Below are 23434 nucleotides of genomic sequence, written 5' to 3' on the forward strand. Positions count from 1 at the left end.
CACCGAATTCACTTGTACGCTAGGCATGCGGTTTTACAGTAAATGCATTTATAATCTAGGAGCAATATGATCTGGTCTTCAAAATGTGAATACTACTTTTAAGAAAACAGAGATAAATATTCTAAAGAAATGTCCCTTTTGGGGTAACAAATGAGGGCGCCCTCTATCACTGATACCAAGAAATCTGGGGAGGGAGGGGGGGGGGGGGGCGGGGCGGGGGCGACCGTTCCTGAACAGGCACCGAAATCCCAAAAAAGAGAGGAAAGTTTTATAGTGTTAGTAATGTGTGTTTTAAGATAGGATCTTTAAAAAGCACGAATAGATTTTTTTTAAAAAAAGGAAGATTGGAAAAAAGAAAAGTAAGCGGTGCGTTGGGCTGCCGTGGGCCGGAGACGGCGGGGAGCGGAGGACGGCGGAGCGCGACAGGGCTGGCGGCGGCGGCCACGTACGTGAAATAAAGTTGCTTTGGTGCTTCTAATGAGGTTTTTATTTTTCCCCTGTGAGACCCGTGAAGAAGAATATACATATTATTGTTGTTTTAGACCGGCGAATAAAGTTGATTCCTGCGTCAAATAAAACTAATTAATCAGCTAGTGCCGCACTGCCGCTAATAAAGACACTTTTGTCTCTAATAATGATTAAAGGCATTCTTCTGACTCCAAGTGTGTCCTGAATGGAAAAATAAACAATAATAATATCAACCTCCGCTCCCTCTGTTAATTATCAGCCTAACTTATACAAATTAATATAGAGCCACCATGACCAGAATGTCTTTAAAATTTTTAAATCTCAGTACATTTGTTCATCTGCTTGTTCAATTTCTAATATATTTATCCTCTATTTTATCAAACTCTAATATAATAACCACTAAATAAATAAAATCTCTCCGGACAAATAAGGGAAGCTGAAAATAAACAATTTATGGGATTGAGGTACTACTTCCTCCGTTCCAATATAAATGTATTTCTAGAATTGTAAATAAATTAGTTAGAGGTGCATTCTTAGAAGGAAAACTTAAGATCTGATCTAAATCTATATTTAATTAGACTTAAGATGCTCATCAAAACACTGTTCAATCATGGATTAATGTTGTAATAGATGTTAGCCTTAGGGCTAATTTTATAACACATCTCTCTCTTATTAACAAAAATTAACCGTGCGGGCCTCCCTCGTTGTCTTTCGGCCAAAAAAAATGGCTACAATAAGGGGACAACGAGTACTCCATTAATACACTGCTTATGGGACAAATTTGAATTCCAGAAATTAGAACACGGGAAGTATTAATCTTATCTCCCCTCGTCGTATCATCATTAATCCCTTGCGATCAGCCACCAAACCGAACAGCAAGCCCTCACTTTGCTCAAGGCCTCAACCCTCAGCCGGAGACGCCTCCGACTCCGCCCCCTCGTTGAAACAGGCTCTGCCCACATCAGCACATAGAGCTGCACAATCCCTGATGGCTGATGTCCAGTTCTTCAATTCGTAAGGTCAGTTTCATGCTTCCGTTCAATTCACTCAAATAATTTTGTCGAATGCAGTTTGCCGGTGTTTTTTTTTTTGTCTGTTCATGTGCTGTTAGGAGCTGAGGCAGAATACCAGATTTGCACCCCATCTTTTCGGATCTATTCATGCTTATAAGCCAAAATTTAAATTTTTAATTTTTAATTTGGAGTTAATTTTGGGATTATTTTTTATAATAGTTTATTCTATAGAGTTTGCTTTTATATTAATAAGAACATATATATATATATATATATATATATATCATTTATTCACAAATTAATTTAGTTTACAAATATGCAAGCCAAACAATCACCCCATAACAACTCTAGTAGGTGAAATATTTATTACTGCCTCCGATTTTTTATAGTTGACAACGGAATCTAAATTCATTTTTAGTCCTATTTAAAAAAGTTGCATAATTATTAATAATTTTATTTTGATTTGTTTTATCTACATTTCGAATAAGATGAATATAAAAGTTCCAACAGTGACATTAAATAAAAAAATATATAGGGAGTACAGTTTTCAGTTTATTTAGGATGCACTAAAGTCATTATGTTCGAGTCAACGATGTCACATAAAAATATGGAGACAGGAACCCACCTCCCATGGTACCCTAAATCTCAAATCCTCCCACTCTCATCCGGAGTTTTAAACTATTTGGCACTCTAATGCAGTGGCACTCATGAGATACGAATCTTCCAAATTATTTTACGGGAACGCCACAAGAGAGACAATTTTTCTTTACAAATTATGAACTTTGCTTAATTGAAGTCCATGTCAGCTTTAGTAGCATGCATGGTGACATGAAATGACTATATATTTTGCCTCTGGTTTGACTATTGTATCAGCTTAGTATACACCAAATATTTTGGCAATATTTAAAAAATATATACAAACATATTAAAATACGGTCTAGCATGTCTCAGGATCTAAGCTCCCCTAAACAGTCTACTTATATTTCCACCGTAGCAAACTAGCAATGCAATTTTACACATAGATTTTAAAATAATGCAACGCTTCATCATTTGTTTTCTGTAAATGCACGTAGCAGAATCTAGTATAATCGTCTATAAATTTTCTTTCCACTTTTAGTCAACACACCGTTCATTTTGTACATATCAGAATATACAAGTTCCAGTGGTGCCAAATTCCTCGTCTCTTGATGCTTTGTGAGGCTTGCGAGATTGTTTTGCTTCAAAACAAGTATGACACTTAGAACTTTTGACTAAGTCAATTTCGGGATAAAACTGATATTGGCCAAGCGTGACATGCACCCAAAATTCACATGATATAGTCGTGAATGACAAACATTAGACTCATGATCATTGCTCACATGGTTCACAACATTATTACACACATGATTTAAACAAAAGCGGAACAAGCCTCCGTTATCATAACATTTACCAATAAATGTTCCATACTCAGAAACTACACATTTATTGGATTCAAACATAAATTCAAGACAATCTCTACATAAGTTTATTGAGATGGTGCACGTTCTTTCCCAAAGTAAACGTCAGATTATCTGTACCAACACCATGAATAACTGCAAGCAAACTATTTCCCATCAACAAGGAGAAACCTTTGTTGACCTGATAAGAAGATAATGGAGAAATATTTTTGTACACACATGCATATCAGCACCAGTATTAACCCACCAAGCAGATTATTGAAAAATAGAGAGAACTATAGGTAACAATTACCATACTCCGATGTTCCTCCTCCATTGCGATAAGGACAATCCTCGGTCCAATGACCAAACTAACCGTAAACAAAATAGCTGCCCTTGACCTATCCCCTTGGTTTTCTTCTTAAAATTGGTTGTTACCATGGGTTTGACATTAAGTTTGCGCTTCTTATCGTTGGATGCACGAGGGTTCTTCTTTTGCAATAGATAGGCACAAGAACTCCCTTGGACCTTTTTTTTGTTGCGGTTGTGTTTTTCCCTTGCCTTATCCTCGACACCCAAAGAGTCAATGAGATCATTGACACTGAACTCTTATCTTTTACGTTTTAGAGAAGTAGCAAAATTTGACCAAGAAGTTGACAATTTGACAATGATGCCACCTGCTATGAACTTATACGGTAACTTACAACGATTGTTCTCAAGTTCCCTTGCTAGCATCTGAATCTCATGAGCTTGCTCTATAGAATGATCACCAACAATCCTGTAGTCATATAACTACCCCATGATATATAGCTTGCTGTCAACATCAGGAACTCTAAACTTGGCTTCAGTGCATCCCACGTGTCCTTTCGAGTGGCATGTGCATGTACACGTCTACTATGTTATCTGCTAAAACATTGCTTAGTGCTTCACGTAATAGGCAATCAGTAGACTCGAACTTGCCCTCCTCCTCAAGTGAGAGAGGTTGTTTAGTTGTCTTGCCCCATGAAACAATGAAACGTTGCGTAGTAATCATCCACAAAAGTACATTGCCTTCCATCTTTTATAGTTTGAACCATTAAAATCATGTTGTTTCAAGGTTGTAGCAAAGCAAACTACCAAAAAAAGACCTATCAAGTTTTTGGATTGTTGAATTTCATCATTATTCAATATACTTTAATCCAAAAAAACAATATCCTAAACATGACATTTAAATATAGTGAAGTTGTAACAATGCTAAATATAAATATTCTAATTACGAGAAAACATCTACTCGTAACATGTTTAACACTAGAGTTAGTAATATAAAATACCCGTACATGTTGGTGTTGATGCCTCGATTGGTGGTGTTGTTCCTAGCTCTAGCAGGTCCACTTCCTCCTCCGGTGTCGCCGTTATTTTCTCTGTCGGTGAACATGACGATGTGAAGAAGTCGATGCAAATGAACACGCACGCAGTGATCCTCTGTCCATTAATCGGAAATGACGAGTCAAATTGATTGAATTGATTCATGCGTGAATGCCGTAAATATTATCTGAATCAATTAAATTGATTTATGCATGATTTTTGTGTGTCCGTTGGTTACGTCTTCCAAACCACTCAGGATGGCCTCTGAGTGGTTCGGAACCACTCTATCAAGTCTAGTGTCCATTTGTCCAGAACCACTTGGCCTAGCTCAAGCACGGTGCAAAACCACTCAGCCACGCCCACAGCCACAGCCATGGCCCACTTGGCTTGGCGCGCATGCGCACGTGTGGTGCTCCCTCCGTTCTCTCAACCAGTCAACGGGTACTCTCACATAGCACTTTATTGGCACGTATAAATGTGCTTATTAGCTGACTCTTTCAATCACTACGTAAGTAAATTTGGTGACATAGAGGAAAGAGAGAAAAGAAGAGAGAAAAACTGTTGTCATGCATGACAATGACTTAGAGTTGACTTTTAGCATTGATTAAAGGAAACTTTCTTGAATGAGGGTGAATGAAAAGGAAACTAGCGTAATAAAATATTTATTGCATTAATGAAAAAATCATACCTAACTCTATCTATATACATGTGATTGTAAAATAGATTCGTGGATCAGATAAGAATCGATAATAAACTCTACCTTTGAACATGCCGTTATATTGAGATTCATCCACATTAACTTTTAAGGTGATATTCATCCTCATAACATTAAGTGATATAAATACAATTTAGAATTATCTAGAATTTAAATTATAAATTAAATATTATGTAGAAAAGAGTTTATGAACCGGTGGAATTTAGAATATAGGTAAATGAGTTTCATGTAAAAAATATAATTTAGAAAATTTTAAATTCTAATTAACAATTAAAACTAATTATTATCAAGATAAAAGATCCTATATAGCTATAATTCAAAATTAGATAAAAATAACACTGAATCAACAAAACATGTGATACTAATGGCAAATAGTTAAAGTTAACGAAGAGAGTAGCATTTGGGAATGCGTCTTCCGGGAGAATGGCAAATGATCCAAAGTCCCCTTTCCCTTGTTCACGGTTGCTTTCCTCCGGTTCAACCATAAAAGACCGGGGCAAAATAATACTATTTATAATTAATTTCACCAAAAATATATCTACATGTATAAATAAGTTAAAATAGTAAAATATTGAAGCCCACCTAATTAAGCGTGAGCTATTTTATCGAAACCCATCTATGAGCTCTTTATCGGAGCGGGGCAACGTCGCACCGAGCGGCGAGCTGCCGAGCCGCCGGCCCGCCGACGCCGAGCAGCGGAGCAGCTCCGGCCGGAGCAGGTCGCCAGACGCCGTCGGCACTCGCCAGGTCGGCGCGGCATCGTGCCGTCGCCGGTCGTGCCCTCGTGACTCGTCGATGGCCAGGGAGCCCGCCGGCGGCGGCGCGAAGAAGCCGAGGACGCCAGCCCCAGCCGCCAGGAGTCCGGGACCGAGGACAGAGGCCAGTTGCCGGCTAGGCGAGCCGCTCGGCAGCTCGTCGGCAGAGCGGGCGACGGGGTGAGGGCGGAGGCAGGGACGGGTCCGGTGGCCGGTGCGAGGCGGCTGTGGGGTGCGGCGGTGGCCCGTGTGGCCTGGGCGGCTGGCGCCGAGCCCCGAGCAGAGCTGCAGCCTGCAGCGGTCAGCTGTCCAGTCCAGTGAAGTAGTGGACCGCAGTCAGCTACTGCCAAATTTTGTGAACTTTAGCTAATCAACGGCCGAATTTTGTGATTCACTTCTTGTATGAACAATCTGCTACTCCAGTACAAGTATAATTGTATGGACTATTAATTTTGTGAATTATTAATGTCTTAAATTACGATAATAGAAGTATGATTGGTCGTTTTATTTTCACTTCAGGTCTCAAAACAAAAAGGAAGAGGGGGCTGGAGTTGACGTTAATACTTTTTTTGGAAAGAGCTGCTTCAAAGAAGACAACTCAAAATGAAGATCGAGGTGAAGTTCAATGTGAGTATTTGCTTTCATTGTCTGATATATTCATGAGTATTTGCTTCAGAGGGGCATTTTTCCTTGTCTTCTTGAGTCTTCGTGCATTAAACAAATCCTTAGTTTTTCCCAGAAAGAATACTCCATATATAGTTGCTTAATTTTTTAAAATGTAAGCTTGTGGCTTAATGAAATGCATATCAGGAAATTATCAGACATGGTTACAAAATGTTGCAAGTAATTAATTAAATAAGCACAAATTAAATTAAAACCAAAATGTGCTGTTCACTCAACATATACAGCTGACTGATGCCTTTTATATGCGTTTCGTATTAGCAGGACTTGAGCTGAAGATATAGTGAGACAACAATTGCAAGTAATAATGAAGATTGTTAAAGAAGCTGACTGGTAATCAAAGACCCACACCCCATGCATGGTCAATCATCATAAGAAATTGAGAGGGGCAGGAGTTAACCATCATAAATGGAGTTTGCCACAGGCGCAATGGGTACACTCCTCCCTAAGTTGGGCAAACTACTTAAGGAGGAGCATGACCTACAAAAGAGTGTGAAGGATGGGATAAAGTTCCTCAAGGCTGAGCTCGAGATCATGCAACCTACCCTCAAGAAGGTCTCAAACGTGCCTCTAGACCAACTTGATGAGCAAGTAAAATTCTGGGCTAGGGATATTAGGGATCTGTCCTACGATATTGAGGATATCATTGACACATTCATGCTACGTGTTGATGCCCATGAGCCAACCAATAATCAACACTTCATGTGGCTAATTAGTAAGTGCCGTAAGTTATCCCTGCTAAGAATTCAGCACAAAATAGGCCAAGACATCAAAGATGTTAAGAACAAAATCAAAGAGCTGATGGAACGACAAGATAGGTACATAATTGATAATGTTGCTGCTAAGCTTCCAATGACCTATGACCCTCGTATCTTGGCATTGTATGAGAATGTTAGCAGTCTTGTTGGCATTGACACGGCAATTGATGATATAATCAAGAGGTTGTTTGATGGGGATGACACATCCATGAAGCTCAAGATAATATCTGTTGTTGGATTTGGGGGATTGGGCAAGACAACGCTTGCTAAAGCTGTATTTAACAAGCTTAAAATGCAGTTTGAATGTACCGGTTTTATTTCAGTGGGTCAAAAACCTAACATCAATAAAGTTCTCAAGGACATCTTAATTGAACTTAAGGTCCCATACATGGAGTCATCAAGTGAAAGACATCTTATTGATAAGCTTCGAGAACATCTTGAAAAGAGGAGGTATGCATGTAGTACCCACCAAATTATTTGTTGTTCAATACTGTTTTATTAGCTAGTTGGTGAGTGCTCATTATCTACCTTTTGCTGGTATAGCTACTAATCCAACTATTCCTCTAGACGACGTGACCCTATAAGCTATTTTCAGGCTTAATTAATCCTCTACTTCCTTTGTTTTTTTATTTGACGCTATTGACTTTTAAATCTATGTTTGACTGTTCGTCTTATTCAAAATTTTTGAGCAAATATGCAAGATTATAAGTCATTCTTAAAGTTTCTCAGTAATAAATGAAATCATAAATGATAATTATATAATTTTTTGAGTAAGACGAATAGACCCAAAAATTAATGGCGTCAAATAAAAAAGCAAAAAGAATACTACAAAAGATAGCTCACTGTACTCCCTCAGAGTTTTCTTTTTACTTAATCTAACTATCCAATATTCACATGTTTGTCATTAAAACCTATGAAGACCAGATCCCGTCACGGCTGGTGTTCACCTAGGGTGGCTCTAGGGTCAGTATGCCACCTAGAAGCACCTTCAGCTTCCGTAGAGACAAAGGGAGATCATCAATTAGAGTTTAGACTGGTAAAAAACAAGAGAAATTTTACAGTACTTAAGATAGTACCAAGTACTAAGAGGTACCAAATCACAGCCATTAATTGCAGGGCTCTGATTAATGGGTACCTCTTAGTACCCTGAGGAATACACACATGATAATTTGGATTGGGAGGACAGAAAAGGAATTTCGCATATAGTATATGGAAGGCAGCAGCAACAACCATGAAATCCAGCAGCAACATGACGCCAGCGCAGTGGCCTGGCCGGGGCGCGACGACAACGGCGGCGCGGCGGCCGTCTGCCGGGGCGCGAAGACGACGGCGGCCCTTCACCCGGGCGCGACAACAACGGCGGCCGAGTGCCAGGGCGCGACGACGACGGTGGCGCGGCGGCCCTCCGCCTGGGCGCGACGACGACGGCGGCGCGGCGGCTATCCGGCCACATCTCCGGCGGCCATGGCGTGTGCAGGCGTGCTGTGTGGCCTCCATTTATTTTTTTCCTTCCGATCTTACCCCTAACGAATCAACGGTTAGATTTGCTTGGTGTCTCCTAGTAGCAGGTACCTACGGGTACATACTCAAAGTACTATAAAATCTCTCAAAAGACAATATATAAAAGAATTTATAAAAGTAATTGTAGATTTACTGGTTGGATTGTGATTACCTCAATAACTATGCCAAAAAGGCTTTTTAGGCGGTTGGGACGGGTTTTTTCAGGCTGGGATCCTAGCCGCCTGCGATTAATCGCCTGCGGTGACCCAATCACTTGCAAATATGCATTTTTGCAAGGGTCCCATACCGTCCACCATCCACACATGATGACTGGATTGTTTGACTTTATGTCATATTGGCTCTTCCATGCTCGTACCGTTACTATTTCTACATATATATATTCCTGATCATTTTGCTAATCCATACTCCATCTCCATGTGGATAGGTATCTCATAGTTATTGATGACATATGGGAGACATCCACATGGGGAATAATTAAATGTGTTTTCGTTGACAGTAATTGTGGAAGCAAAGTAATTACAACAACTCGTATTTCTCATGTTGCCAAACAAGTTGGTGATCTTTACCAGATGAAGCCACTTTCTTATGAAAACTCAAAAGCACTACTCTACAGAAGAATATTTGGCCCCGAATACGAAGGTCGAGCTGATAATCAAATGAAGTTGGCTGAGGCAACTGAAAAGATTTTAAAGAAATGTGGTGGAGTACCGCTGTCAGTGATTACTATAGCTAGTATGTTGGTTGATAAATCAGTTGAGGACTGGTTTGAGGTGTATGACTCTATTGGTTTTGGGACTGACAATCAAGACGAGGTAGTTCAAAACACGAGGAAAATAATATCATTTAGCTATTATGATCTACCTCCAAGCCTTAAGACATGTTTGTTGTACCTAAGCACATACCCAGAAGATTATTGGATTGAGAAGGATATTTTGATTTGGAAGTGGATAGCTGAAGGATTTGTCCACGAGGAACAAGGGAAGGAATTATTTGATATTGGTGAGAGATACTTTGCCGAGCTTATAAATAGGAGTATGATCCAGCCAACAAACGCTTGTTATTATTCTAACATGGTGGATGGTTGTTACATACATGACATGGTGCTCGACCTTATTCGGATCCTGGCAACCGAAGAAAACTTTGTAAAAATATTAGACAGATTGCATGATGAGGGCAACTCGTCTTCTCAGAGCAGTACATGTACTGTCCGCAGGATTGCATTGCACATGAGGGAGCAAGATGACAATAATAATGACCTGGCTGGCCGGATGACACAGTTGAGGTCACTCAATGCCACTGAATGCTCTGCTATCTTGATGCCCTCACTAGTGAGTTTTCAGGTTCTACGTGTTCTAGAACTAACGGGATGTGTTGTGACGAAAGGCAGTGACCTCAAGCATATCGGGAAGCTAATACAACTAAGGTACCTTGGGCTTAATTACACCAGTGTTGCTGAAGTACTTCCAAGTGAAATAGGGGATCTTGTGCACCTGCAGGCACTGGGCGTCGGTGGGGTTTTCTCTCCAGCACTGCCAGCGACTATCGTCAGGCTTAGGAAGCTGGCGTACCTTTGTGTCGGTATGAGAAAGAAAATTCCACCCGGTGTTGGCAACTTGACGTCCTTGCAATACCTACAGCTGAATGTGGAATGCATCGATCATGAGTGGCCAACCTTCGCCTCGGAGCTGGAGAAGCTAACAGAGCTGAGGGTGCTCCGGGCTATTATGTTGGGTGAGCTGAAAGAGAGCTCGACGATATCTTTTGTGGAGTCTCTGCGCAGGCTGCGCAAACTCCACCACCTGGAGATCAGCTGCGCCTCGATGACCGAAACGAGCGGCTGCTTAGGCTGGGACAAGTGGGATCCCCCGCGGCAGCTCCGCCACTTCTGCAACCAGAATAACTACCTTCCTCGGCTACCACCGTGGGTGAACTCCACCTCCCTCCCGTGCCTGCGCAACCTGTTCCTTTATGTCCTGGCACTAGAAACTCAACATCTGGACGCCCTTGCAAGGATGCCCAGCCTCGTTGATCTCAACCTTTACAGCAAGGAGAGATTTTCGTATACTGTCGCTGGTGATGGATTATTGTTATTCCCAAACCTGAGACACTTCAAGACGGACGTATCGCTCACATTCCTCCGGGGAGCGTCGCCAAAGCTCGTGGATGTTTCACTCGGTATGCTGGTGTCCTGCGCTGATGCCACCGATTGCGGTGGCTTGGAGAACCTCCCTGTTCTCAATCATGTCATGGTCCGCCTCTTCTGCGAAGGTGCCACTAGCAGAGAGGTGGAGGAAGCTGAAGCGGCATGGAGGCATGTGGGTCAAGTCCACCCGAACCATCCAACCATTAATGTGTACCGTACAGAGGAGGTGGGGATAGCTATCTTAGAGCTTCTTCAGCCGGGATTAACTAATATAAAAACAGTCTAGTTTCTGTCTTAAAATAATACCTTAAGGTATAAGGAATAGCATAAAATTTTCGTACCTGAAGATACTAATAAAGTATCCGACAGTATCAAAATTTTACGCAAAGAAACCCATAACATTCCCTATATAATAAAATAGTTCTTTCCTTGATTCACTTTATTTTTGCGTTCCTCGGTTAATATTGCTCTTACCATTTTAATTTCAGGGCCTGATGATAAAAGACAAGTACGATGCTGATGATGAGCACAAGATCGCAGGTGTGGATGAAGTTGGCAGAAACGGCGATCACGATGAGGCTTCAGCTGCGGACCAAGAGGTACAGCACCAGCACGCAGCATGCCTCTGGATGCAGTCCATGCTGCATGCATACCCAATTACTCCCTCTGGTCAATTTTAAAATTTCGATCATCAATTATTTCTTAAATGCTTAGTTTAAATGCAAAACAAATGATATAAATAAATTTTCCTCCAAATGTGCTATTATAATATCATAAACTTATTTGATTTTATAAAGTTATTCTAACAGAAAAGTTATTAGAATTTTGGAAGTTTAACTAACTATTGTCTTAAATGATAAACATTTTTCAACTGACGGAGTAATTTACTAGCTCACGGTTTGTTTCCCAGTTCCAGCCGGATAGCGCTGCAGCCAAACAGGCAGGGGAGGCTGCGGCTGCGCACCAATCTTGACCCCAATTCTCTCTGTGCCCTCGTTCCTTTAGGCATGCAGTCGAAGTTGATCGTTGTATGCAAGCTTTTATCCAGCTGTATATGTAACGGCAGAAGCAGGAGAAGAATTTCAGACGATATCGTTCTAGCTTGGTGGCACTACTTTATATAAAATCTAAGTGTGTTATGATTATTAATTCATGATGAACAATTGATATATGAGATAATTTGTTTTGATATTTGAAGTCTTTTGGTGAAGTGGTAGTGTTTGGGTGATTGGAGATCATCCGGTTAGACCACTGGAACATTGATGGTCAGATCACAGGTATGTGGTGGTCATACCGCCAGGCCCGATGCTTAGGCCTGCAGTTGTCAGATTTGTTTCGGTTTTGACTAATCTTTTCGTTTTCGGATTTGTTCTTTGGGAATTTGGTTTCTAGATGGTTTCTATATGTATGGATACTGCTGTTATGCTAATAGTGAGTTAAGTTGGAAACTAAATTGTGCTCGGGTATGGTTTCTTGTTTGATTTATTGTGTCTTGATGCCTATAGAGAGTATTGTTTCTTGGGTGAAGGTGACGTATGACGATCAAGATATTATGCAGATGTTTAGGCTATGGAACAATGTAGTGAAGATTTCATGCGGTATACTATAGGAGATTGAGATTGTATGTGTATGAAAAGGAGCTAAATTTGTTAGGAGTCCAAATTTAAAAACATTTGAGTTTGTTTTGTAATGGGATAAGCTATTTTTGTGTACTGAAAGGTTTCCTAGTGGATTAGGACTCCTTGCACAAGTTGGATTCATGGATTTAGGTTGCGTATCTATACGTATAAATAGTAGAGGGGTAGAGGCCTATCGGTGTCCATTTTTAGTGTGTCGAGTTGAGAGAAAAAGATAGGGTTTTGAGTTTGTTTGCATTTTTAAGATAGGAGTATTGTTGTAGCACTTTGTAAATACAAATAGATACAGTAAAGATCAATATATTTAAAGAGTTCACCTATTGGTCATTTATCGGTTTCGAGCGGTCACACAATCAATAAGGGCAAGTCAACCGGCAGGGGCTATGGCTGTCGTCTCGCTCTCCTGCATACAATGCACCCAATTAAACCATCCACTGATTGCCTGAAATAATCAGAAAAGAAACATCCTTATTGATTGTGTGACCGAAAAGAAACATCCTTAGGATTGAACGCAGAAAATGTGCAACGGAAAGTCAGATGAAACGATCGTCTGGAGCGGCCGAGCGGGAGATTCGATTGGCACATAACAGTTCAAGATCGACGATGACTCGAGTGGATCAGATCGATGAACAATTTACACATGAGCTCTTTCTGGTTTACACTTTACACTAGGTCGCCAAAAAATCATTTCTGAAAAATTACCAGCTCTTTCTGGGCACATACACAAACAAGTAATACGTGCAAGTCATCGTCGCGCTAACAGAGCATTGTGATCGCATTTCTTAGCTCAGTCTACACCTCACTTGGTAATCCCTTCGTTTCATATTATAAGACTTTTTGTGCTTGTCTTGATTTATTCATGTATCAATATGTTTTATATTTGTGTATAAATTCGTTAAGATACATATGAATCTAGTTAAGGCTTAAAAGTCTTATAACGTAAAACGAGTGTAATAAGTTCCAACAGAGCATTGCGATCTTTGTTCCAGACAAACAAATTCTAAGTTAACAACCTTGGCTTGTGATCAAACGCAATTAATGAAACAACAGTTCCAGTTTTGACAGTACTTCAGCACCGATGTATATCACTGCAGAATCAGGATGTGTGGAACTGTGAATACTAACAACCTTGGCTTGTGATCAAACAAAGTCTGCATGTTCGTTGAAGCAGTCTGCGTGATACAAATTAAGTCTAAGAGCAATTTTACCATTCTCGAAAAGATATTAGGAGAGGTACCACTGTTTTCTATATATATAAAATTTAGTATTTCATAGAGATACCAAATTTTACATAGAAAATAGTGTTATCTCATGGTATCTACTTGAGGATGTGAAAAATACTCTAAGTCTAAATATGCATGAAAGCGATGTGCAGTTGGGAAAAGCTGGAACTGGCAAGCAAAGCCATTAATGCGTTGATGAGCGATTAACCAGCTACTCTCTCCGTCAAAAAAATATAGTCACTTCCAATCTTACATAGGTTATCAATAAGATGTCAAAATTACCCTTTATCACCTCAACCCCACCCATCTCGATCACACCAACTAGGACAGTCAATGTACGAATAATTAACTTTTTACCACTCTTGCATTTGGTCATAACAGATTTATCATTAGACCCACATGTCATAGACACACGAGGATTCACGTGTCATACACAGCGAGTAATAAATCTTTTATCGTCCATTCTTAAGAGTGACAAAAAGTTAAATACCTCGCAATGTAGGATAATTTAGTCCTTGTAAATCTATTATCTGTAATCTCTTAAAGCTATAAACATAGGTATATTTTAGAATGAGGAGAGCAAGTCATCATAGAGTTTTGACGAAGGATAACAAAGTACTGGAATTTTGTCGGTCCAGCGAACTAAGAAAAGAAAAGATGAGAAGAAGAGACTATGTCAATAATAAAAGCAATTTTACTATTTTTAAGAAGACACCAGGAGATACCACTATTTTCGAAGGGTATCAAATTTTCCGTAGAAAACAGTTGTATCTTATCGTAGCTACTCATGAGATGAGAAAAATGGTTCGACAATGGAGGGAACAACAATTCGTGCTGTAGCAAAATCAAAGCCAACCAGCGAATCTCGCATGTCGCTACCTAGCACGCACTCGTGAAGATTGAAAAATGGTTAGTACTGTTATTAAAGAGAATCATTTCATGAACCAACTACATAATTGATTGATCGTGATCAAATTAAATCAATGGTTTTAGATAAAAAAATCAATGGTTTACACCAACAACCCAATAGTTGTCACGGTTTTAATTCAACCAGATCTCCAGGAAGCAGCTTTGAATGACCAATACAGCTTGTAAACGCTGCCACGACAACAACAGCGACCCGAAGGGCATTGCATGCATGGCGAGAGAAGACAAGGATGATAGATCCACGTACACTTGTAGCGGATATGAATGTATAATTTCTCCATGTTTTATTACTTGGCCATTAACTTTTAGGTTTATATTCGAGCATTCATTTTATTCAAAAAAATTATATGCTTGTTAATTATTTTATTATAATTTAATTTATTATTTAAAAATCTTTAAGTATAACTTGTAATTTTGTATAAAAAAATTGAATAAGATGGACGGTCGTGTCAAACATAGATCTATAATTCAAAGGTGTCAAATAAAAAGAACGGATGGAGTGTATGGTTTTGAAGATAACAAGACCTCGAGGGTAATTAAATAATTGTGATCTTCATGCATCTTGCTCATCTCTTCTTTCTTCATTTGTCTTATATTCAGGTGTTAGACATATTATCTGAATTATAATTTATAATATATTTAGATTATATTACTAGTTTTCTAATATTACTCTATCTTTTTTAAGGACTCATAGAGTTTGCTAATAAGACTTATACTCATTTTCTATTAGGACTCTTATATTTCCAATATGTGTATATATATATATATATTGTAAGCTCCATTGGCCCGGTGTATTTTCATAGGTTGTAATCATCATCCTATAGTAATTATTACCGGTTGACGTCCGTGATTTTTTCCTCGTAAGGGTTTATGCATTAAATCTAGGTGTTGGTTATGCCTATCTATTTTCCTAACATCAGGCTTTCTATATGCAGAGTACAAGTTCAAGACACGCTCGCAGTTCCAAGCCTTCGAGGAGGAAATCCGACGCGTTTCTGCTCGCAGGGACGAACTTGAGGCTGCGGCAGCGTTAGTCGTCAGACACACCTTCCCCCGGGAATGGGACGAAGAATGCAGTGAACTCTCCAGCGAACAAATGCTGGAGGGTTTGAGAGCTGCCCCTGGTAAACTGCACAAGAAAATGAGGGAAACAGCCGACCTTAATTAGTGCCAGCCAGTGATTTAGCTATACTCAGAGATCCTGGTAACCACGAGTAGATATCGCTGCAGTCGGAGAGGGGTTCGCCATGACATGCTCAAATGATCCGGTTTTTCCCACCGTCTTTTGACTTTTGCTTATATAAGTCCAAATTTTAATTTTTAACTTTAAATTTAGAGTTAATTTTGAGTTTTTTTATCATAATTTATTTTTCAGCCTTGACTTTTATATCACTATAAACATACATATAAAATTTTATTCGCAAACTATTTTTTTATTTGCAAATATGCTAAGCAAAAAGATGATCCCATTGGTCTTGATTAATGAAGTGGAGACGGCAACCAAAACCCTAGCAGACAATATACACCTATAACTAAAAGCACTTGAACAATTCTAATATTCCAGTACTCAATTAATTGTAAGGGAAATTACAAGCTCCCAAAGTGTCACTCTTATTTTGAGATTCCCCCAAATAAATTTATTTGTTCCAAACACCTTTCTCCTACTCAGGCTACGTTCCCGAATTAAAAATAATAAAAAAATTGAAAATTGACTGAATATATCTAATTGGATATAGAGGTCGGGTAAAAATATCATTCTCTAAATAATAATAAAAAACACATTTCTCCTATTTCATTTTGGTTCTAAATTGTCTTTATTGTGGCCACTTACGTATTTTAGTGGTAAGGCATGCAGTTCGGTTTCCAGCAGTGATCCAACGAAAATTGCACGATCAGTAGTTCAGTACCAGTAGATTGGAGAAAATTGCACCATACTGTTCAATTTTGTGTCACCTGGTTGTGTGGTACTGCTAATCTGAGCAAGATAACAATGTGCAGATGGCCATGTATTTTTAGATAAATAGGGATGGTGATCTGATAGTTGTGTTCCGTGAGAGTTAAACTTACAGACGATGGCACAATCATTTTTTTTTTCTGTATTTTGAAGAACATCTGAAAATGAAAAATCTGAGCTTTATTGTGCTTATGAGGTTTCATGCGATCCATTTTAAAACTCAATTAATTTTGTTAGTCTGAAAACATATATCATTGTTACTAGATAGTTAATTGTTCCATTTCAGCCTTCTAATGATTGATGAGTTGTGGTCAAAACAACTACTTGCACTTGCCCTTCCCTCCATAATTTCAGTATTCCCTACATTTATTCGTTGCTCTATATATACTCTCTTATTTATTCGAAATATGTTCCGTATGAGTAAACATGCAACTATCATCAGTCCATACAAGAATTGTTCCACCATTTTTCAGTACGCAAATTCAGCCCATATAAGAATTAGGTCCACCTATTTTCAGTGCACAAATTGAGCCCGCACAGAAAATTGGCCTACCTACTTTCAGTACACAAATTTATCCCACACAGGAATTAGGCCCACCTACTTTCAGTGAATAAATTCAGCCCACACAAAAAATTGGCCAACCTATTTCAGTGCACAAATTCAACCCATACAAGAATTATGTCCACCTATTTCCAATACAGAAATTCAGCCCATACAATAAATTGGCCCATCTATTTTCTGTACACAAATTCAACCCACGTAAGAATTTGGCCCACCTATTTCATGTAGACGAATTTAGCATATACAAGAATTTGGCCCACCTAACGAATTGAGATTTCTGGTACACAAATTCAGCCCACACAAGAATTAGGCCTACCTACTTTCAGTACACAAATTGAGCCCATACAGGAAACTGGCCCATCTACTTTCAATACATAAATTTAGCCCGTGCAAGAATTTGGCCCACATATTTTTGGTACACAAATTCGGCCCATGGAGAAAATTGGCCCATCTATTTCCGATGCACCAATTTAGCCCACAAAAGAAACTGGCCCACCTTTGTTCCATACACTAATACTCTTCTGTGCTACATGTCACTGGTGGGCTGTGTAGTCACAGGAGGCTTACGCCTCGAGCATCTTTGAAAGCTACTCCTATTTTTATATTGTTAATATTTAAGATTTGATAGCTCGTCTTATCGTGGGATCATTTTGTTTTTATAGTGTTAATATTCACTCTAATTAGTGATAATTAGACTTAAAAAAGAATTTATATAAGACAAATATTTCCTTCATATTTTTTTCTGGACAATATTTCAGCCCGTCGTTTAATTTGTTGATAATGAAATTCATTGCGATCAATGTTGTAAAGAAGACGCAGACAATATGACCTACACCGAGTAGTTATTTATATATTTGCACGCCAGCTTTGTCTAGGCATCCATTATTTCCAAAAGTGAGCTCAATAAGAGAATGGCCTCAGGCTCACTTGCATGATGCTCAACCGTCAAGTCAAGCAACCTGGTAAAGCTTAGCATTATTCGGCTCTTTTCTGATTTTCTCCCCCTGGAAGCCGAAAGCTATATTGTAAAAACTACTTTACTACAAGTCTACAACTCGAGAATATCTTTATGTAATTAAATTAGTGCGCCTAGAGTCCTTTTTAAAAAAAAAATCATTTCGTTGTCCTGTGTATACTTTTGTCCTCTGAGTATTAAAATCGAGAATAGTCATATATAAATCAAACATGGGAACTAATTTATGAAAATATTAAGAATTGATATGTTAAAGTTGGTTGAGAATATTTAAGAAAAATGTACTTTTTCCATAATTTTGAAATATGTGAAAGAGAAAAAAAAACACAATGACCTAGGGCTCCATGTGATGAAACCTGTCCACCTAAGTTAAATCTTAGACTTGATACGGGTGCTCTTTTTTCTAGCTATTTATTCTTTCAGTTATACATGATATAATTGTCAATAGTGAGTCTTCTATGGTGACTTTGAAAATCCCAAGATATATCGGCCCAGTCTTAGAGTAAGTATAATAGCAAGCTATAAGCTGGCTATATGCTTATGTAGAGGAGAGAGAGGAGCAGTGAGCTGTAATCTTGTAGTCAACTTGAACACAAGACATATGGGTCCTGCATTAATGATAAAGAGCTAACTACTATATGGGTGGGCTAAAAGAAAACTATAAGGTCGGCATTCCTAACCTAATGATCAGGATGGTGTACATAACATTAAATAAATTATCATCTAGGATAAAAGATGATGTGGCAAGTGAATAAATGAGGAAAGAGAATAAAACCATGTCTTGTATGAGACAGGGTTTCTACACAACATTCAAGATATCATGTGAGATAAGTAGCATTAAATTAAAGTATGGAATAGTGGTGTTTGCATTGGAAGAGTAGTGTCTAGTACTAGTTTCTTGATGATATGGAGTTTATGAAAATTACATATAGTGTTATGGGTTAGGAATGCTGTTATAACCAGTTTGTTTGCTATATTATTAACCTTGCTTTTAGAAACATATTGCTAGGATGATCGTGAGACCCGTGCTACCAGCCATATCTTTCCTCCATTCCAAATAAAGGCGGTTGGTCCTACTAAGAAAGCTAATTTCTGTAGGGCACCCGTGAAATAATGTACACATTACTTTAGACCGACGACTAATAAAGTCGATTCCTGTGTCAAATTAAATAAAATTAATTATCACACGACAAAGTAACAAGTTAGGCCGATCTATTGATAGCCTGTTTTTTCAATTGTTGCTAACGTATAAAAATATTTTTGAGGTTTTGCTCTTCTTCCCAAGGTCTACTGTCATATCATGTATCTACGATTTTGTCAGCAACAGTAACGGCATATTTATAAATAAAAATTAATTTATAAACAAAACTTTTATACACATATCATTTTTACTAAAAACCAACACTGAAAAATAAAATATAATAAAAACATTGAACATATTTCTAAATTTAAAGATAAAAATTTAAAATTTAGCTTATAAGCATAAACATAAACAAAAAAATTCATGAATGATTTGATTTATTTTTACATACTTAGTTTAATTACTTCATTTTTATTAATCGAATAATTGTCTTAAAATTATTTCTTAGATGTACATAACCAAAATTATGGTTTATCAGAATTTGAATATTTATTCTATTGTCTATCAGGTTATCATGACTGTAAATCAAGCACTTCGTGTTAAATAAGCATCCAATTGAAAATATTATGTACTTTAAATTTTCTTATTTTTATAAAATATAATACTTGAAATTAAATAGATATGATATTGTAACTTGCAATTTAGCACATTACTAATAATTTCAAAATTAATAATTATGAATTTGTCCGTCACCTGAAATCTATTTTAATTCAAACCACTAAAATCATAATATAACTCGCCATTAATAATTCTTATTTTTTCTACCTAAATGAACTATTTGAACAACCAATGTTACAGCGCGTGGTTTCTTGATAATGGAATTCATAGCGACCAAAGTTATATAAAGAAGATGCGAGTAGTTGTTTGCACGCCCGCTTTGTGCAAGTGTCCATTATTTACACAAAATCTACATGGCCAACCGTCAAGTCAAGCTACCTGGAAAAAAATATTTGGGCTTGGCTCTTCTGTTGGACGTCCATTTATATTTATAAGTTAAAATTTAAATTTTTGGTCTTTAATTTGTAGTTGATTTGGATTTTTAACATAATTTATTTTTCAGTTTTGGCTAGATCGTCAATAACACGTATATAAAATTTTTATTTATAAATATATTGTTTGGCTTTTTATGATCACCCTGGAGCTTTTTTTTTTCTTTCCCATGTAATCCGAAAGCTATACCTAGTACTCCAGATGGAATACTGTAGCTATAATATGCGTTGTGCGTCATTCATATATGCTTCAGCGTTTGCGTGGATGGAATATTGTAAAAAAAATCTAAAGACTACCTTTATGTAATTAAATTAGCACGGCTAAGGTCCTTTTTAAAAAAATAATTAAAGACAAATCATTGTTTTCACTACATGGAATTTTCTATTGAACATGGCTATCGTAATAGAATTCTATTTGCAGACATGTTCCGTTTTTTCAATTAACAATCTAATCTGAAGGGCCCTGGAGTGAATATGGTGAACTATTTCTTTTTCCAAACACATAATACAAATATATGATGCTCGTATAAGCATTTGATGCATATTCATGCTGTCATTGTTTAGGGTTATATATATATATATATTCGTCCTCTTAGTATTATAGTAGACAGATAATAGCCATATAAAAATCAAACCTCAAAGTGAATTTATGAAAGATATTAAGATTTTTCATATGCGACAATTGGTTCTGAAGATTTGCAAAAGGTGTACTTTTATTTAGCAATATTTTAAATATGATAAATAGAGAAAACAATCAACGATTTGAGCGAAGCTTAGCTGGTTAGAATCCTTTTTGCAGTGGAATCTTCCCACTAAGTTTAAGTCTTAGAATCTCGTATTTACATGTTTTTATTCTTCAATAGAGAGTGAACGATGGTGACTTTCAGTCTCAAAAAATATATGCAGTCTTCAAATATGCTTTTAGAAGTAGAGTGCAGGTATGTATTCATTTATAGTATGTGTGCACTTATTCTAAGAGTCTATATTAATACTTTTGTTTTGAGAAAAAAAATCAAATTATGTCAAACAAGACATGGTAGCATATCAACCTAGACATTGTACTAACATGGTCTAACTTCACATTTGGTAGATCAAAGCAATAATTTGGTCGGTCTACTGGGTGAATGTCCGTGTGCCTATTAACCCTGACTTTTTATACTTTGTGTTTGTTTTAACACTCTAGCCCCAAATGTGCATAACGCACTCTACATGATGAGTGGGCTCATATTTACATAGCAACACACTTACACTTTCATAGCTGCCTTATATAAAAAGGGTTAACCCAAACATATTTAAACTTTCTATGTGAGAGTAATCCCACCTAACGAACTAACTATTGCGCCTAACAAGCATAACCGGAACGAGAACACACATACGGGCCAAAGCGCTACTAATGGGCTGTGGTTTTACACTTATATACATAAAGTTTTATATTTATACATAGATAGTTTATATATAGAAAATTGATAAATAGAAACAAATTTAACATATAAAGTATCTAGTACAAAACTATCTACTTTAAAAATATTATGTTGGAAAGTTGTTTCTACCAGGATTATGCACCAAAAAATTGTTTGTATATAGAATGTCTATATATAAAAAGTTTGTGCATATATATAAAATAATTACGCGGGTTAACGGGCATGTGGGAGTTCATCCGTTAGACTTTTGCAATAATTGGACAAACTGTATCTACAACACACATTGACGATAAAAACAGAAAATGGGTGGCCACCCTAAGAGATCAGACCTGTCCAGGGAGAGGCGGCGGTGCAAGCGTGAGCAGTGGTGGCCCTAGACATTACAGTGCAGCACGAGAGGATATTACTGCATAACTGTACATTTGTATTGAGTGTTGGGGTTATACATACTTACGTAGGGAGTATTAGATAATGAAGGAGCTGCAGATAAGGAGTCCATCCAAACCAAATCAATCATATTCTACTATTAACCTCTCTTAATTCCTCCTTTTATTATATATTAGGAACAAGATGCTCTGAACCCAACGTGTACCTTTTTCTTAATTGAATTGTGTTTGCAGACATGTTCCTTTTTTTTTTCAAATAACATTCTAATCTGAAGGGCCCTGGAGTGAATATGGTGAACTATTTTTTTTCCGAATACACAATACAAAAATATGATGCTCTAACCGTATTATAGTTGATAGATAATAGCCATATACAAATCAAACCTCAAAATGAATTTATGAAGACTATTAATATTTGATATCGAAAATCGGTTCTGATGACTTGATGAAAAAAGGTGTACTTTATTTAGCGATATTTTAAATATGTTAAATAGAGAAAACAATCAACGATTTGAGCCAAGCTTAATTAACTGGTTAAACTCCTTGCAGTGGAATCTTCCCACTAAGTTTAAGTCTTAGAATCTACTATTTACAAGTTTTTATTCTTGTGGTGGCAGACGATATTTGACTGCAATTTTCAAAAAATATATGATGTCTTCAAATATGCTTGTAGAAGTAGAGTGCGTGTATGTATCCTTTTATACTATTTGTGCACTTATTGTTTTGAGAAAAAAATTAACTTGACATTGTATTAACATGGGCTAATTAACTTGAGATTCGTGGTAGATCCAAGCAATAATTGGATCGGTCTAATGGGTGAACGTCCGCGTGCCTGTTAACCCACGGCAACACTTTACATACAAAGAAATTTTATATATACAAACCTTTTATACTTTGTATTTGTTTAACACTACATCCCCAAATCCATGTAGCCTATTCTACATGGTGAGTGGTCACATGTTCACGTAGCACCTCACTTACACTTTCGTTCTCGCTATATATAAATGGGTTAACCGGAGGTGCTGTATTTGGGATAAACTGAGTATATAAGTTAATCTAAACCTATTTAAACTTTTAATGCGAGAGTAATCCCACCCATCAAACTCTTGGGATTGACAGGCCTAATACTAGGGCTTAATAGGTTTAGCCGACCTAGCCAGAATGAGAACACATAGAACACATATATAGACCGAAACACTATCATAAGCTGGGGGTTATGGTTTGTGTGTGTGTGTGTATATATATATATATATATATATATATATATATATATATATATATATATATATAGTTTATACATAGAAAATTTGTACGTAGAAATAAATTTATCATATAAAGTATCTAGTACAAAATGCCTACTTTAAAAATATAATGTTGGAAAGTTGTATCTATCAGGATTATAGACCAA

The 23434-nt window shown here is 37.5% G+C and overlaps 1 protein-coding gene across 4 annotated transcripts; it reads left to right on the top strand.

The window, feature by feature from the left end:
* Positions 1–1331: 1331 nt before the first annotated feature.
* LOC102714506 (disease resistance protein Pik-2-like) lies at positions 1332–12254 on the top strand. 4 transcript variants are annotated; one of them, XM_006662950.3, is made up of 6 exons: positions 1332–1487; positions 6230–6337; positions 6656–7599; positions 9095–11039; positions 11302–11412; positions 11724–12254. In XM_006662950.3, the coding sequence occupies exons 3-6, from the start codon at positions 6800–6802 to the stop codon at positions 11784–11786; spliced, it is 2919 nt and encodes a 972-aa protein (XP_006663013.1). In that variant the 5' UTR covers positions 1332–1487; positions 6230–6337; positions 6656–6799; the 3' UTR covers positions 11787–12254. The 4 variants fall into 4 exon arrangements, with proteins under 4 accessions (XP_006663013.1, XP_015697935.1, XP_006663012.1 ...); XM_015842449.2 differs by lacking the exon at positions 1332–1487 and adding an exon at positions 5622–6146 and having other exon boundaries at positions 6653–7599; XM_006662949.3 differs by lacking the exon at positions 1332–1487 and adding an exon at positions 5622–6146.
* Positions 12255–23434: the final 11180 nt, after the last annotated feature.

Source organism: Oryza brachyantha, chromosome 11 (assembly GCF_000231095.2).
Source record: "Oryza brachyantha chromosome 11, ObraRS2, whole genome shotgun sequence".
Lineage (NCBI taxonomy): Eukaryota > Viridiplantae > Streptophyta > Magnoliopsida > Poales > Poaceae > Oryza > Oryza brachyantha.

Bases quoted from the DNA above. Each gene is read 5' to 3' on its own strand.
- LOC102714506 (XM_006662950.3), top strand. From the start codon at position 6,800: ATGGAGTTTGCCACAGGCGCAATGGGTACACTCCTCCCTAAGTTGGGC. The intron at 7,600-9,094 runs GTATGCATGTAG...CCATGTGGATAG, and splicing joins GAACATCTTGAAAAGAGGAG to GTATCTCATAGTTATTGATG. The intron at 11,413-11,723 runs GTACAGCACCAG...TTTGTTTCCCAG, and splicing joins CTTCAGCTGCGGACCAAGAG to TTCCAGCCGGATAGCGCTGC.